The sequence below is a fragment of the Nematolebias whitei genome, chromosome 22 (assembly GCF_014905685.2).
Source record: "Nematolebias whitei isolate Nwh7 chromosome 22, NemWhi1, whole genome shotgun sequence".
In the NCBI taxonomy this organism is placed as follows: domain Eukaryota; kingdom Metazoa; phylum Chordata; class Actinopteri; order Cyprinodontiformes; family Rivulidae; genus Nematolebias; species Nematolebias whitei.
In genome coordinates, this window is record NC_056519.1 from 11554799 (window position 1) to 11573206 (window position 18408).

Sequence of the window (18408 nt, forward strand, 5' to 3'; positions counted from 1 at the left end):
GGAGGACCGGGATCATCCCCCGGCACCTTCAGCCGTCTGTCTGTGGCAAAGAGGAGCTCGGCACACTGCTGGGAGGAGTGACCATCACTCAGGGAAGAATTCTGCCCAGCATTCGGGCAGTCCTGCTGCCCAGGAGGATCGAGAGGCCTGCTGGATCTGACAGCAAGCTGAATCCAGGTGGACGGATCGGTATCTGTGGCCAGATTTTTCGGATTCGCTGCAGGAGGTCCTTCCTGCCCACAGCTATCAGCATCTATAACTCTTGAATGGGACCAGTATGATGAGCTAAGACAACACTTAATTTCCCTCTGGGATTAATAAAGTATTTTTGAATTGAATTTGAAATTTGCTAAAGAAAAACAGCTGAAAAGTAGCTTAAAAAGTCTGAAAGACGCTTCAATTTGCAGAAGGAAGTGGAGAGAACACATTTTTGCTGAATTCAGCTGAAAAAAGTTGAAATGGGTGCAAAAAATGTGGAATTTGCCAAAAAATATAAACTTTGCATAAAAACAGCTAAATAGTAGCTGAAATAGCTAAAAAGGCTGAAATTGCATAAATAAGCTGAAATTAGCAGAAAGAAGTTTAAAAAGAACAACATTTTTGGAGTTAGTGGAGAGAATCTAAACGCATCCAAAAACAGCTGAAAAAACAGCTGAAATTAGCTGAAAAAAAAAAATGTTTAAATTTGCACAAGGAAGATGAAAGAAGCTGAACCAGAACAAAATGTGAAAGGAGCAGTAAAAGTTTGTAAACACATCTAAAGATTTGAAGGACGTAAAATGAGCTCAATTAATTTTCTATGAGAAAAAAATGTCAGAAAAGTCTAAATATTTGAAAAAGCTAAACTGCCAATACCAAAAGTCATAGTCCTGAAAGAGCTGAATGTTTTGATATTTGTTGAAACGGCACAAAAACTGTGGAACGAGAAAGATGCCGAAAAACGTACGGCAGAAAAATGGATCTCAAAGAGTGAATGCTTCATAAACACTGACACAATTATAACAATGTGCAGAACCACCACAACCACCTTGTGTCCATGTTTCTATTAGTTTCCTTTTTGCTTATAATACTGCAGGAGAAGTGAATTAAAGCCCCGGTATGAGTGCAAAAGACTGTTTAAGCAACTTTGCTGAGAAGAGTTGGTGCATTGTTCTATTGTTCAAGAAACACCTACACGAATATGACAGTCAGAGATGAGGCATCGGAGAAAAACATCTGCAGCTTCAACAGAAAACATTAGTTCAAACTCACATAAAAGAACTTAAATGTCAATTTACAGATATTTTTGTTTAAATGAACCGCAACGTGCTGGTGTAAAATGATAACCAGATGATGTTTTAACATTATTACTCAAAACATGTTTACAATTTTACAAAACACAACCAAGAGGACAAACGTTCCCCAAAAGAAACTGTGATAAGACTTCAAACAAGCAGCACATGCAAGTTAGACCAAAGGTGTCGCAAAACTCTAAATGTTTTCCAGTAATTCATCAACTTTGACTCTTGGCAAATCGGGTTAAACTATTGCCATTGTAGGTTTTTAACTAGCAGCCGTTTTCTTTATTTTCAAGCTGTAAGTGAATACAGAAAATCTAATGTTTAGTCTTTATGCATCTTTTATTGTGCATGTGTATGAAGCATTCACACTATTGTAATCCATTTTTCTTCTGTACGTTTTTCGGTGCATATCTTGGCCCGCAGTTTTCAAGCTATTTCAACAAATCAAAAATCTAAACGTTCAGCTCTTTCAGGATAATCCTGCCATGACTTTTGGTATTGGTGCTACTTTAGCTTTTTGAAATATTTAACATTTTCTGCCATTTTATTCTCATAGAAAATGAAATGAGCTCATTTTACATCGTTGAGATCTTTAGATGTGTTTACAACATTTTACTGTTCCTTTCACATTTTGTTCTGGTTCAGCTTGTTTCAGCTGCTTTGTGCAATTTAAACTTTTTTTCAGATACTTTCAGCTGTTTTCAGCTGTTTTTTCAGCCTGTTTTGTGCTCCTTTCAGATTTTTTCTGCTAACTACAACATTTTTGTGCTTCCTCTAACTTATTTCTGCTAATTTCAGCTTGTTATGCCATTTCAGCTACTATTTAGCTGTTTTAATGCTAATTTAATGTTTTAACATAATTCCACATTTTTTTGCACCGATTTAAACTTTTTCAGCCTAATGCAGCAAAAATGTGCTCTCTCCACTTCCTTCTGGTAATTTAAGCATCTTTCAGATTTTTTAGCTATTTTCAGCTATTTATTTGCCAATTTCTGCTTTTGTCAAATAATTTCCACTTTCTTCTGCTTCTTTCAGTCGAACTGGGCAAACGTGTTCTTTCTACTTTCTTCTGCTAATTTAAGCTAGTTCTACCTTTTCAGCTACTTTTGAGCACTTTCTAATTAATTTCAGCTGTTTTCAGATAAATTCAAGTTTTTCATGGTAATTTTTGCTGCTTTCAAACATAATTAACTTCTTTATGGTAATTTCAGTTTGTTGTGCTCCTTTCAGATTTTTAAGCTAGTTTCAGCTTTTTCCTGCTATTTCAGCTACTATTAAGCTGTTTTATGCTAATTTTAGACTTTTCAGTTAACTCAACATTTTTTTTAACTCATTTCAGGTTTTTCCACTTCCTTCTGGTAATGTAAGCTTCTTTATGCCTTTTCAGCTACTTTTCAGCTAATGTTTTGCTAATTTCAGCTTCTTTTTTTGCAAATTTCCTAGTTTTTGTGCTAATTTCTGCTAATTTATACCTAATTCAGCAAACATGTGTTCTTTCCATTTTCTTCTGCTAAGTAAGGCTTGTTCTTTTCATTTCAACTACAATTCAGCATGTTTTTTAGCTAGTTTCAGCTGGTTTTCTGCTAGTTCTTCAACAATAAGCATTCACAATGCATTTTTGCAGGAAATGCCATTTCTCTTGTTATTTTTATGATGCTAATAAATTAAATTCAAATGTTTGCTGCACATTCTCATGTAAATAAACCTACAAACATGAACAGTAAAGGTAAAAATAACGTACACATTTTTATCTCATGTTTAGAGGAAAATCGAAGAAGAAAGAATATGAGGAAAAGAAATCGGTTGTGATGTTGTTGGTTTTTATATATCCACTCATCATCTCTCCCTCCGGCCACTGCTCATCTGTCAACCAAAATTAAGCATCCCTTCCTTTTCACTCCTCCATCTTATCGCTCGCTTGGTGAGTCACGCCTCCCCCTTCACAAACAAGTCACACTGCGACAGAAAAACACATGTACACACACATAAACGCACACAAACACACGCGAAGCGCACAAGTAGTGCCCACACACGGAGACACGCGCATGTAATGTTGGAGGCATTTGTCATGCTGTGTGTGTGCGTGTGTGTGTGATGACCGTGAGGGCTTTGAAAGTTTCGCCCACTCAGGCATTAGACAACGAGCAGATTAGCACACACTTTTCTTGTTCTCTGAGGAGAAAGGTGGAGGATGAAGAGCATAATGAAGAGGAGGAAATAGATTTGTGTTGATTTGCAAGTTCATGAAAAACAAACTTAAATCTAAAGAAGAGTGCAGAAATTAGGTAAACTAGAGAAATTGTATTTCCTGTGAAAATGCAGTGTGAATGCTTATTGCAGAAGAACTTGCTGAAAAACAGCTGAAATTAGATAAAAAAACTTTCTGAAATGTAGCTGAAACGAATAAAAAGACTAAATTAGCAGAAGAAATCAGACAGAACACATCTTTGCTGAATTAGGTTTAAATAATCAGAAATGAGCACAAAAATTAGGAAATCAGCTAAAAAAAAAGAAATTTGCACAAAATAAATAGCTAACAAAGTAGCTGAAGAGGTAGGAAGAGGCCTAAACTACCAGGAGGAAGCAAAAAGACTTGAAACGAGTTCATAAAATGTGGAATAAGCTGAAAAAAAACTAAAATTAGTATAAAATGAGCTTAATAGTAGCTGAAAAAGCTGAAAGGAGCATAACAAGCTGAAATTAGCATAAAAAAGTGAATTGGCTGAAAGTAGCAGAAATTAACATGAAAAACTTGAATTTATCTGTAAAAAGCTGAAAATAGCTAAAATGCTAAAAAGCTAGCTGAAAAGTTTGCAAAAGCTTAAATTTGCAGAAGGAGAAAGAACATATCTGTCCAATTAAGCTGAAAGAAGCAGAAATGGGCACAAAAAAGTTGAAATAATCTGAAAAAAGCTGAAATTAGCAACAAAAAACTACTGAAAAATAGCTAAAAAGGCAGAGAGAAGCTGAAATTACAAAAAGAAAATGAACACATTTTTGCTAAATTATCCTAAAAAAAATTAATAGTTAGTTTGAGAGAAAAAAATGTGAAATTAGCTGAAAAAGTTAAAATTAGTATAAAACAGCTAAACAGTAGCTGAAATAGCAGAAAAAGTTGAAACACAGAAATAAGCTGAAAGGAGCATAACAAGCTGAAATTAGCAGAAAGAAGCTAGAAGAAACAAACAAACAAAAATTATAGTTAGCAGAAAGAATCCGAAAGGAGCACAAAACAGGACGAAAACAAACCCCAGCTGAAATTACATGTAGCTGAAAGTAGCTGAAAAAATTTTGAAATTTGAACAAAGACGCTGAAAGAAGCTGAAACAGAACAAAATGTGAAAGTAAACGCATCTAAAGAGCTGAAGGATGTAAAATGAGCTCAATTAATTTCATATAAGAATAAAAATGGCAGAAAAGGCTAAATATTTAAAAAAAGCTAAAGTTGCCCACATACAAAAAGTCAGAGCACCCTTCTCCTGAACGAGTTGAACGTTTTGATTTATTAATTGCTGAAATAGCACAAAAACTGTGGAACAAGAAAGATGCCAAAAGACGTACAGAAGAAAAATGGATCACAATAGCTTCATAACATTCTCACAACAAAAGAGAAAAACAGGCAACAGATGGAATAAGATCAACAGAAAACATCAGAAACTGAGAGAAATGGGTGAATAAATGCAAGAGAAAAGATCAATCCTATGAAGACACAAGCAGGAGAAGAAAAAGGGGGAGTGCCTGAGCTGTAATTCTGTCCACTCCCTGACAACTTGTCTCAGACTGACTCCTAAAAAGGGAAAATAAAAAGCTACACATGCAGGGAGAGAGAAAGTGGACAGAGTGGCAAGGAAAATACACAAAGTCACAGCCTTGTGTAAAAAAGAGAGGCTGACTCTTCTTCCAGTTTCACATCACTTTTCCACTGTTTAATAAAAACCGAGTGCTGCTCCATCGCGTCTCTGTGTTAAAGTTTTATAAGACTCCTCCGTGAGGAATCCTCCCTTTTGCAGAGTTCTTCTCCACGCATATCCGACCTGCTGTTTTTAATCCGTCCTCCCTCCCTTCCTCTCTGTCCATCTGCTTTCCCCCCGCCCTCCTGCCTTCACGCCCTGTATTTATTTTATTCCCTCTTTCTCTCCATCCTTGTACCCTCGCCCTTTCTCTTCATCCTGGCTGAGTAAACACACAGGTTTGAGGACCATCTGTTACCGCTGAGCATTCGTAGGTGAAAAAAATACTTCCAACGTACACACTGGGGAAAAAAACAAAGAAAGAACGAGCATATTTGGTTGACTTTAAAGCAGTAAACGCTACCACACTGAGACTCGCGCAGCAGAGGAATAATGAGTGATAGGACGGGACAGCAAGAAGCAGAAGCAGCGAGATGAGATCTGTGTTTCTGCATTACAAAAGAGGACTTGTAAAACTCTGCTGAGCCTGCTTGTTGTCTCCTCCAGGACCGCTTCATGTGACATTCAACCTGACAAACAGAGTCACACTTGCACAGCTGCACATCAGTGGTAGTATTAAGCCAATATTAAATTCAAATGGTTACAAAATGCAGAGCTGCTTCACTGAATATTTCAGAATATGATCTTATTTAGTCTCAACAAACAGGTTGGGTGGATTTTACATCATTCTGATGCACCTATAATAGCTCAAGCTGGCATTTGTCATGGTTTATAAAGCATCTAGATGTGGTTTGCAGTATTTATCAATAGGTTTGTTTAATAAGGAAATATTACTAAAACAGCCTGTTTTTACTCCAACAGTCCATCCAGCTGTTTAGTCAGGAGTCTTGGCATTGTAATGCAACAAAAAGAAGGGTTTAAGCTTTTTTTTTTTTAAATAAAGCAACTGGCTATTTTAGTAAACGATAATGTGTCATATGCAATACAGTATGAAGATTTTTGTTGTAAACTTAAACAACAAATGCCTGACCGCTGAGATCCTGGAGCTGGCGGGAAACGCGAGTCGTGACTATAAGAAGACCAGGATCATCCCCCGACACCTGCTGTCTGTTCGCAATTATGAGAAGCTCAACAAGTTGCTGGGAGGAGTGACCATCAGGGAGGAGTTCTGCCCAAGATTCAGGTAGTCCTGCTGCCCAAGAAGACTGAGAAACCCACCAAGTCCAGGTACACGGATCAACATCTGCCAACAGTTTCTTCAGAGCCGCTGTAAGACAGACCGCTACAAGCAATCCTTCCTGCCCACAGCCGTCCGCGTCTACAACAACTCTTTAATGAAACCAGGATGATGAGCTAAATATTTAATTTCCCTTTGGGATTATTAAAGTATTTTTCAATTGAACTGACTTTTGTTAGAAACTCGCCAACTGATTGAGACATTAAGTTGTTAAAGAGCTCTAGTTATGTCACTCGTGAGAACGGTGAATGAATCTTGTGAACTTCCTGCAGATCTCTCAGCTTCAGCTTGTCCAGACTATTTTCCTCTGACTTGCTTTCCTTCCTCCTTTAATCCCTCCTTCTGCTGTAACTCACATGTTCGTCTTGGTAACAAGGAAGTCGAGCTGAGCCCACTTCTGACCAAATGTGAAAGTTGTCACCGACTGTGACCAATCCCTCTGAATGATCTGCCCTCCATTTTTCCCCCCTCTGCTTCTCCTTACAGCAGCACTAACTCTCATCTTCAGGTCTTTCCATCTTTTCATCCACTCTTTTCTCTGCTGTCACGTCAACATGCATCAGCCTCTTGTCTCTCTGCTTTTCAGCTCCGTTTGTATCATCTGTTCAGTTCTCTTCCTTCTCTCCTTCCTCCTGAAGCTCGACCCCAGCTTCCCATCCTCCACCCCCATATTTACTCCTTCCTTTCAACATTTAATACATCGTTACATCTGCATCTATCTTCTTGAGCCATCATTCACCAGCAGCCACCCCCGTCTCTCTTTTTCTTCTAGGACTATGTACGCAGATTGCAAGGCGAAGCGTTTTTTTTTTGCAGCCAGCTGCCACAGAAACTCAAGCTTGAACATTCATTTTCTGCACGGCAAAAAAAAAATAATTTAACACAAGACGCTACGGGCAACATAAATTTCGAGTAGATTTGAGCTGATCCGAGTCCATGCAGACAGGCTCGGAACCAGCAGAAAACCAGAAGTGAAAGATGCTGAGCTTTAATAAAGGTGTAATAACATTAAGTGCTGCGAAGTCGCTGTCTTTCCTCTGTGAGCAAAGAAGCTGACCCAAAGTGTTTTTATTTTGTCAGCTGGTTTAATTTTATTTAGAGGTTTTCCAACAAAACTATATTACGGTAATTCACCGTCTTTAGCTCTGATTGTTCACAATAAGACACACTAAATATAAAAGTTTATAAAGAATTAATCTGTGCACTTTACTTCTTAACTGGAGTTAGTAGGAGAAATTATATCTCTCCAGTTTTAGCTTCTCTCCATTGGCTCCCTGTCAAGTCCAGAAGTAAATTCAAAATCTTACTTCTAACCTACAAAGCCCTCAACAACCTAGCGCCATCTTATATTCGACATTTTATTGTTCTATATTTTCCTAACAGAGCACTTTGCTCTCAGACTGCAGGCTTACTTGCGGTTCCTAGAGTTTCCAAAAGCAGAATTGGAGGAAGATCTTTCAGTTCTCAGGCTCCTCTCTTGTGGAACCAACTTCCAGTTTCTGTCCATTAGTCTGACACATTGTCCAGTTTTAAGACTGGGATTAAGACTTTCCTTTTTGATAAATCCTATAGTTAGGGTTGGCTTGTTATGCTGCTATCGTCTTAGAGTACTGGAGGACGAAATGACCTAATTTCCTTAAATGAATTGTTAAAATTGAATAGTTTTCATTTGATACTATTTCTATCTTAACATGGGATTCTTGACCTGCCATTGTGTAGCTGTTCTTATCAAAACCAGCCGGTCGAAACAGATGGTCACTTGTCCTGAATCTGGTTCTGCTAAAGGTTTCTTCCTCATGACAGAGTTTTTCCTTTCCACCGTCTCCTTCATGCTTGCTCAAGATGACAGTTCTGCGATGAAGTTAAACTCAAAGCAGTCTGCTCCTCAGACAAATGGTGTTAACTTATCATTTGTATATATGATCATTTCTGTTCAATGCCCTGAGATGACTTCTGTTGTGACTTGGCACTAGATAAGTAAACTGAATTGAACTGAATTATGGTCCTGTGAAAGCCTGAAAGTCAAACAGAAGACCTTTGGTTGATGTTACTAAAGGTGGTTCTACAAGGCACAGAGTTGTGGGGTTTACTTGGTTTTCCACACATTTTTTTTCATTTTTGCCGTTATTCTTTAATAAATATGAAGGGATCTATTTTGTACACTTGAAGATAGACAAGCAGTATACACTGATGTCCTCTGTCTCTGAGGGATTTGAGTAGTGAATGTCTATAGAGTATGAGATGAGTGTTTTTCTGGACTGGAACTGTGCATGGGAATACAAAAAACAACCTTAAAGTTTTTGGTGCAAGATATTCAAATGGTGAGGAGTTACACTGTGTAGAAGATCAGAGGTAGTTGTTTATTTTATTTTATTTGCTTATCCCAGGAAGCGCCATTCAACGGTTCCTGGCGAACGGAGGAGTAATTTTATCCACGACTAGGCACAATGGTGAAACCAGGGGGTGGCCATTACTTCGCCACGCCAAGGGTTAGGTTGGAGGTAGCTATGCTTTTAAGTTATATAAAACAAATAAAAAACAGTTTCCATGAATGTTAGGAGTAGGATAGGTTTATATATATTAGTAGTGGCCATCTTGGATTTTGATGCGGCAATTCAATTTTTGATAGGGACCTTTCTTATGTTTAAATATGGCCACACACCAAAATGTAAATCAGTACCTCACTTATTTTCCAAGTTATCCAGCTCACAACACGGATGGACATTTATGGCAGCAGCCATCTTGGATTTTGATACGGCAACCATTTTCCATAGGGACCTTAATTACGCCTAGATGCAGCCTCACGCTAAAATCTGATACCTCGCTTATTTTACAAGTTATTGTGCTCAAAACATTCAGTGACAAACGGGAGGGTATTTCTAATTACCCATTTTCACTCCACGACAGGGGACAATTATAAAAGTAGCTTGATTATAACGACCAGATCATTTTTATTATGTCCTGACATATAAACCTTAAAATTAAGGAGGACGTTATTTCTTTTCCAAGCGATATTTACACCATGATATTCCTCAACTATACAAGTTATTTAACTAAAATAATAATTACAGCTGCTTTTGGGATAATTATTCCATGCCAGGTTAATAAACACAAATTTATGACTAAAACTTAACTAGATAAAATAGAACCATAAAGACATATAATTTCTGTTGTTTTTAAAGTTGTATTGTATTGTAATTTATTTTGTTACAAAACACAAATACAGCACAAACACTGCATTCACACTGCCAAGCACAGTGGTGGAGGAATGATAATGTGGGTTCGTTTTGCAGCTACACTTTTAAAAAAACGTGCTCAAATAGCTCAGTTTTTCAAACTCAGCAACTCAAATAAATGTAACGCAGGTCAATAGAAGTCAAGTTACAATTACATAAAAATGTAAACTCATTTACTACTGGAATTTTCAGGCAAATGCTCTGCTGGATGTTTTAAAGTAAAATCCACTCAGATTTTACAGATGAGCCAAGAGTCCCGAGCTCTGGTTGTGTGATGCTCACTGAGTGGAAAATGCACTTCGGTGTCAGTTTCTCAGCTGCCGTCCCTCCAAGTTTGCCGCATTGAGCAGAAGAGGAAAAGAGGGACGACAGAGGAAAGAAAAAAGAGACAATCTCTTTGTCAGCTTCAACTCGAGCTCTCATCCAATCATTCACCGGAGGGTAAAGTTCTGCTCAGGTGCAACAAGCACTCTGTTCAGCTGCCTGTTTGAATTAGGCTCTCTCACACACAGACACAAACAGCTTGCTGCTTCGCTTTCAAAATAAGACAATAAAACTGAACTATTTGGCTCAGCTTAGATAAATATGAGTATTGTAGCATTTAAAAACAATTTATGATCAAATAGTTTTGCATACAGCCATTTGAAATAGGCTGTATTAAAAAAGGAGAATTTGCTCTTTGCAGACACATAAATGCTCTTCTATTTCCCAGCAGCACCTTGACTTTTACGCTAAATAATTAAAGGGAATGAAAACAATGCAGTGGAAAATGTACAGCAGCCATTGTCAAAACACAAACATTCTTCTTTTGACTTCTATTTCTTCCACATAAAAAACAAACAAATGTAAAACACTAAAAAGGAGCAAATCTCCTCTTAAATGCTTATAAAGATTCATGCATGTGCATATGTACACCCAGATGTGCACACTTACAGCACACACATTACAAAAGCTCAATTGTTTGGGCAAAAAAATGAAGCCTGCCAACAAGGACAAAGATTTCTTCCTGGCACTATTTTTCACTGAACACAAAAAACAAATACACACTAATGACATGTGTAAGGAATTACAAATAAAATCTTACTGTATTTTTCGGACTATAAGGCGCACCAGATTATGAGACGCAATATCAACGAACGGGTCTATTTTTATACATAAGGCGCACCAGATTATAACACTCACTGTGGATTTTGAAGAAAATTAAAGGATTTTAAGTGCGCCTTACAGTCCAAAAATACTATATATTAGGCATATGCACACAGCTCCCTCCTGTCTCTGAATCCTAACTACTGCTAGGGAGGGAGTGTGTGCATTAAATAAAAATATTTGCTTTGCAATAAGAACTGTTAAAAATTATGTTTAGAAATAAAAGGTGGTGGTGGTTTTTGTTTTTGGTTTTTTTTTTGTAGGTAAAATGCAAATTAAAGAGAAAAATGATGGGAGAATGTAAAGTGAGTCTCCAGCATTCCTGACATTCTTTCATATTTTCTGTGTTTCCTTCTGCACAAAACATCGCTCTGACCTGCTGGGATCGAAGAGGTGGAACAAATTAGATGAACCAGTTCACAAAAACAAATGACAGAAAGAGAAGCGGGACGCCAAAAGTGACAAATGACATGAACGGCTCTAAATAGACCGGGCACCCGTTTACAGATTATTTCTGAGGAGGGCTAGTGTAAGAAGCAAAACTGGCTCCGCAGGCCCAGATGGAGAGCCAGGATGGAGGGGGTCCAGTAGTGGGAGTGAAGACGATGATACAAGTGAAGAATAGATGGACTGTTTTGACGATGCGTAGAAGGCGTGATAACAGAAAGTTACTGGATGGGAGGGATAAAAGTAAAATAAAATAAACTTTAAATGTGCAGGAACAGCACAAATAAATGTTTTACATGTCTGAAAACACATTTCTTTCGTTTGTCACAACTTTCCTCTTAAAGACTGAAAATTGTTTAGCGTGTTTTAGCTCAGTGCTAATGGAATAAAAGCTCAAAATGTTCAACACAATCCAAGATGATTGAAATATATATTTTTTTAATCTACTGAAAAATAAACAGCAGTTGTCAATTAGATTACATTTTTTTCTTATACTGTGATAAATAAAGGAAATATTCAGTTTATCCATCAATAAAGAATTATTTAAATTACCTAATTTATATTTTTTCTACTCAAATTATTACTTGTAAAGAACTTCTTTGGGTGAGTAAAGACTAGTGCATATAAGTGCAAGCTGGTCGCTGAAGTAACTCGAGAAATAAACTTTTCTACAAAATTGGTCTCACATCCTGGATTTAAACTAGATCAAAGCTAAATCAATAACAAAGCTACAGGCCGGTGGCTCTGACCTCACATTTGATGAAGACTCTCGAGAGGCTGGTCCTCAACAATTTGTACCACCTGGTGAGGTCTTCATTGGATCCATTGCAGTTTGCCTACCGGCCTGGCATCGGGGTGGATGACGCCATCATCTACCTCAGGCACCAAGCTCTGACCCACCTGGAGAAACCTGGAAGCACCGTGAGGATCATGTTCTTTGATTTCTCCAGTGCTTTCAACACCATCCAGCCAGGACTTCTGCGGGACAAGCTGGAGTTATCAGGAGTGGATCACCACATGTCCCAGTGGATACTGGATTACCTCACTGGACGCCCACAGTATGTGAGGACACAGGGCTGTGTCTCTGACATGCTGGTCTGCAGTACGGGGGTCCCATAGGGAACTGTGCTGGCACCGTTCCTCTTCACCCTCTACACTGCAGACTTCACCATCGACTCCCCACACTGCCATCTGCAAAAGTTTTCTGATGACTCTGCCATAGTCTGCCTCATCACAGGTGAGGACGACTCAGAGTACAGACAGCAGACTCAAGACTTTGTGGACTGGTGCCAGCAGAACCACCTCCTGATCAACGCTGCTAAAACTAAGGAGCTGGTGGTGGATTTCCGCAGGCACAGGTCCACCTCACTGACCCCGGTGAACATCCAGGGTGTGAACATCGAGATTGTGGACTCTTACAAGTACCTGGGTGTTCACCTGAACAATAAACTGGACTGGTCTCACAACACTGATGCACTTTACAGGAAGGGTCAGAGCAGACTCTACCTGCTGAGGAGACTGAGGTCTTTTGGAGTGAAGGGAGTACTCCTGAAGACTTCTTTGACTCTGTAGTGGCATCAGCCATCTTCTATGGTGTTGTGTGTTGGAGCAGCAGCTTATCATCAGCTGAGAAGAAGAAGCTAGATAAGCTCATCAAGAAGGCCAGCTCTGTGCTTGGACGCCCCCTCGACCCAGTGCAGGTGGTGGGAGACAGAAGGACTCTAGCTAAAATAACATCATTGCTGGACAACGTCTCCCACCCCATGCATGAAGCTGTTGCTGAACTGGAGAGCTCATTCAGTGACAGATTACTGCATCCTAAATGCACAAAGGAGCGTTACCGCAGGTCCTTCCTCCCAGCAGCCGTTAGACTCTACAACCATCACTGTTCCCAACAAACTCAATAAGGATTAAACACATGCTGACCTCTGCTAAAACACACACTCTGCCTGTAATACTGTACTGTAAATAGTCAGCCATTCTCGATGTTCCAATACATATTGAACATTATTATTGATATTGTTTATCTTATTTCTTATATATTGTATTGTTTATTAACATATTAGGAACTTTTGTGTGAAATCTTTTTATCTTTTTATCTGTTGCTGCTGTTGCTGCTGATACACTGGAATTTCCCATCCGTGGGACAATAAAGGCTGTTTCTATTCTATTCTATTCTAAAAGTATTTTACTCTTTCTTAGGTTTGCAACCTTTCTGGTCATAATATTGACACCTAAACATGATGTGAAATATGAAATACAGTAGTCCCTCGCTAATCTTCGGTTCAACTATCGCGGACTCGCGCTTTCACGGTTTTTCAAAATAAGATTGGACATGACACACATTTGGCTGATAGATGGATGAGCCATGGATTGTTTATTTAAAATAAATCATTTTAAATTATTTAGCACCTGCTAAATCATTAGGTGCAGAGAGAAGCTCCCTCCTGCAGCCTGTCATGATCTCCGCTCTCTGCCACCTGCGGCTCTCTGCCACGCCCACTTTTCTGCTCGTGCTGAAGCAGCTTCGTGAAGGGTTAACCTTTTGCTATCCAGCTGCACCGATCCACTTTTGTCTTCCAACTTAAAATTCAAAGTACGTCACATCGTAAAATCGTCATAATCACAAAATATAAAGGTGTTAAAAGCTATTTTAAATTATTTTGAATTTCTATGTTCAGTTGTTACGGTGTAATCAATCAAGAAGTACCCTTTGATGTCCTGCAGCGCTTTTCTTCTCTACAATTTAAATTTAAATACTGTAACATTTGAAATAAACAATCCATGCTGCATGGATTGTTTGTTTAAAATATTACAGTATTTAAATTTAAATTGTTTATTTAAGGAGGGAGATTGGGAGGTGATGAGTGTGATTGCAGTGGAGAAGTGGGCGTGGCAGAGATCATGACATTCTGTGACCTTTTAGAGCTTTTAGAAACATTGTTTAGAATATTGCAAGAGTGTGGGCAGGGTTTATAATGCCTTCATATATATAAAATTAAAATAAACTACTACTTACTACTACCATTTGTACTACTATCCCTACTGTATGTACTACTGTTCCTCAGACCTGGTGGCATCACATCTAAAAAGAAACTACACACAGCCTGCACCATGAGGGGGAAAAATCTATAACCTTGTTTTTTAATTGACTAATACCATCAAAACTATGAAACGCTGAAAGGAGCGCACATAAAAGAGAAATAAGAGGATGGAGATGTGAACCAGATTTTTTTTATACACGTGTCTGGATTCATGTCCCAAAATGCCTGGAGGGTAAATTAATTTCTGATACCAAGATGATGACAGGGAGAGAGAGGAGCAGAAAGAACCAAATTATCAGGTGATGATGGAAACAGAAAAAAAGATTTAATCACAAAGACAAAAAGTAACAAAGAAAGAGGTGCAAGAGATTAAACAACATTTTTAGCAGTAGAGATAAGACGATACGGCTACATGTTGAAACATGTAGATACAACACACACCCAGAGGTTTTCAGAGAAACTCTCTGAGGGTCTTTGGTTGCGATAAGACGAGAAATGTTTTCAATTAATCCATTAATTTGTGATCTGTTCCTCTGATTATTCTCATTAAAAGCATAATTTCAAACAAATCCACATAAATCTCCCAGATTTAAAGGCCATACAGTATCTGAAGGCACACTGAACATGTTCCACCATAAATAAATAAATAGAAAATTGTCTCCAATTTAATTGTTCCCATATTGACATTTAGCTGAAAGTGGCTTTTGGTGCTTTGGAAACTTCCACACATAAATCCACAAGTTAAAGACAAAAATAACAATGCAATTGCCCTGAAAAAAGGAGGAATAAAAGCACGTTTGACCATAATATGAGAAATAAGACACAGCGTCTGTGCAAGTGACTACATGTGTTTACACGTGCATGTCATCTGTTGTATAATATTTCAGCGCGCTGCCAGACGAGCCGAGTCTTCGTCTCATCCAGATGGCTGCAGCACCAACACACAGCTGGGAGTCCCCGCTTCAGCTGTGTGTCCTGGCGTTCAGCACTGAGACCAAATCAGGATGCACCACGCCTCCTCTGCGCATTTACACATGTGACGCATTTACTGACACATTTACACACAAAACGGAGTAGAACTACTTCACGGTAAAACGTGCCCTCGGGGAATAGTGAATGCCTAAATGAGATTTGTCTTAATTTAATAAGCCACATTTGAGGTGTGATTTTCTTTCATTAAAAAGAAAAAAAAAAATCTTGGATGAGCTCCAGTGAAGGTAAAATTAACCCAAGCCAAACAGGAAGCTACAGCTGAAACAATGCTCCTGGGCTGACGGTCTACAGCAACAAAAATTACAAAACTGAATGCCAGGATGATTCAATTTTACTGTAAAAAGTTTGGAATAAGGTGCTCAAAGTTTTTAAAAAGGTCATAAGGCATGGGACGATGAATTCAATTCAGTTCAGTTTATTTATATAGTGCCAAGTCACAACAGAAGTTATCTCAGGACACCGAACAGAACATTCACATAAGTTATCTATCTAAGGAAGGAAGCTAGCAAATTGCGTTGAGTCTTCATTTCGTCGTGGTCTCCCATCCTGAGCTAGCATAAAGGAAACAGTGGAAAGGAAAAACTCCATAACAGGAAGAAACCTCCTAAAGAACCAGGCTCAGGACAAGCGGCCATCTGCTTCGATTACCAGTTTAAATGTTCACCATGGTGATGAAACCAATAAATGTAGTAAAACTGCTGGCATACCCCTACAGAACCTCACTGACCTACACAAGGCGAGGTCAGTGAACAAGGCCAGGCTGATTCTGGCAGATCCTGATCACCCACTCCATGGTGAGTTCAGGTTGCTTCCATCTGGACACAGGCATCTGCAGCCCAGATGTAGGATGAACAGACTGATAAACATTCATTCCTGTACCGATCAGGCTTCTCAACGAACAGTAGCTATGTTTTCATGGACACAAGTAATCGGATTAAACGGCCATTTTGAATAAAATTGCGTCATGTAAACGCCCCATTCGGATTATTCTGAGTTGATTCAGCTCGAGCTGAATGAATCTGTAATCCGAATGAGAGGGGTGGTTTACGCCGATTCATAATCCGAACGGTGCGCATGTAAACACTTAATCTAATCCTTTTATTTCTATTGTGGAAAACTGACCTGACTGCGCATGTGCGACCTGTCAACGTAACGCATTTCCACCTGGCTAGATGCTAATAATATTAGCATGTCGGGGAAGTAAAACTGTGGTCAGTGAGCGACACAACATTTCTACTAGAAACTTTGAAAGAGCTCAAAATGATCTGTATCACCTGTAGCTCAATCAGGGAGTGCAGTAACGTCTCCACCGTCACTAACACCTGTTGCGGGTCCATTTTGGGCGCTCAGGTTTGTTTACGTTCATCACAGAAGAAGAACTTCTGTGGGGGTTTTTTTTAATGAGAGTTTACCACTCTGTGCATTTCAGTACTTCTATTCAGAATGAAAGTCCACTGCATGTAAACGTTCGTCGTGAACGGATTATGCCCATGTAAACGATACATTCAGATTATTTTATCCGAGTGCATTTCAATCCGATCAAAGAATTTTGCGCATGTAATCATAGCTAATGATGATCTCTGTACTGTTATTTTAATGTCTTGTCTAGTATGAATGTTTTGTGTGCCTACTGACATGTTTTCATGTCCTGAAACTGTATTATTTTATCATACCATCAAAAACACATACTGGTCAATGTCTAAATGACTTTATGTATTACTTTACAGAATTAAAACAATTTTCCTTTAAGTGGAACCACCATTTGGGGAGATGCTGATTTGTGAGAAAAGGTGCCGTTTATGACAGAATATTGGGTGGTTGTTTCTGAGGCAAAAGCTTTTAGTGTTTATATGTGTAATGAACGTTACTGAAAGAAACAAGACTATTGATGACAGACTGTATTTGACGGAGGACTGAAAACCATTTGCTGAGGTCATGTTCCTACCTGCGTTTCTTCCTGCACCACCTTGTACTGCTCCTTCCACACAGCTATCTTGGTGCCTTCGTCCTTCCTCAGTGCTCTCTCCTTCTTCAGCTCTGGACTCCAAAACGTCTTGATGGAGTTCATGGAGGAGCTCAGCTTGGACTCTTTGGCCTCCAGCTAAAAAAGCATCAAACACCGTCACTTTATTTTACTAAGTGCTTATTTATTTGCAGCGAAGCCACAACGTGCCTGCAGTCATGATTTATTCATACGGTTGCCTTTAGGTTGTTTTTTTTCCCCATGCGATGGTTAAATTTAAAATAAAATAAAGAAAGAATCCCAGAGGAACAACTAAGTAAACAAACATTATGATGAAATATCACATACTGTAAAATGTATTAATTTATTCTTAGACCAGGGGTGTGTGTTTGAGTACTCTTACTTCTCTGCGCAGTAGTTCGTTCTCTCTGAGCACTTCTCTTAACTGAGTTTGGAGGTCAGACATCGCACCGTCTCTCACCTGGTAACACACACACAAAACAAGCACACCGTATACAGCACATTATACGCCTGTCGACAAACTGTTATACAGCAATTTATAGCAATGGCCTGGACATGCAAAGACCTTGTACAACCTTAATTTGTGACCTCGACCTTATAGCTGGGGTGATGAAAAGTGTGCATGATGCTTTGTCTGTAATGATGCATATGTGTATGAAGTTTTGTTAAAATATCTTGAGCAGATCAGACATTATGAAATCGACAACAAAAAGTTTACCGGCATACGGACAGAGACTACCAAAATACATCTGCCTTCGACCGGTGTATAAATAATAAAGACAGTAAAACATTTTTCACTTTAAAACATTAGTCATGAGCTTTATCATCTATGAAAACACCCCATCAGCTGATTTCCATTCAGAAATTCAGGTGAAAATATGTCGAGTGTGTATTATCTAAACCAGTGGTTCCAAACCATGGTCCTTGAGGAACACCATCCTGCATGTTTTAGTTGTTCCTCTGCTCAAACACACCTGATTCAGTGGTTTAATTACTTCCTTAAGTTCAGCAGAAGCCTGTTAATCATCCTTTCATTCAAAGCAGGTGTGTTGGAGCAGAGGAACAACTAAAACATGCAGGATGGTGTTCCTCAAGGAGCAGTGTTGGGAACCACTGAGCTCTAATTTGTC

General features: G+C 38.8%; 1 protein-coding gene across 1 annotated transcript in view; it reads right to left on the minus strand.

Annotated features, from left to right (window-relative positions):
* The window catches only part of LOC119428258 (ELKS/Rab6-interacting/CAST family member 1), a gene marked incomplete in the record, with an annotated part of 148371 nt that overhangs the window by 128283 nt on the left and 1680 nt on the right, over window positions 1-18408 (minus strand). The window contains 2 exon segments of the mRNA XM_037695915.1: window positions 17240-17395; window positions 17661-17738. Coding sequence (XP_037551843.1) covers window positions 17240-17395; window positions 17661-17738 — 234 coding nt within the window.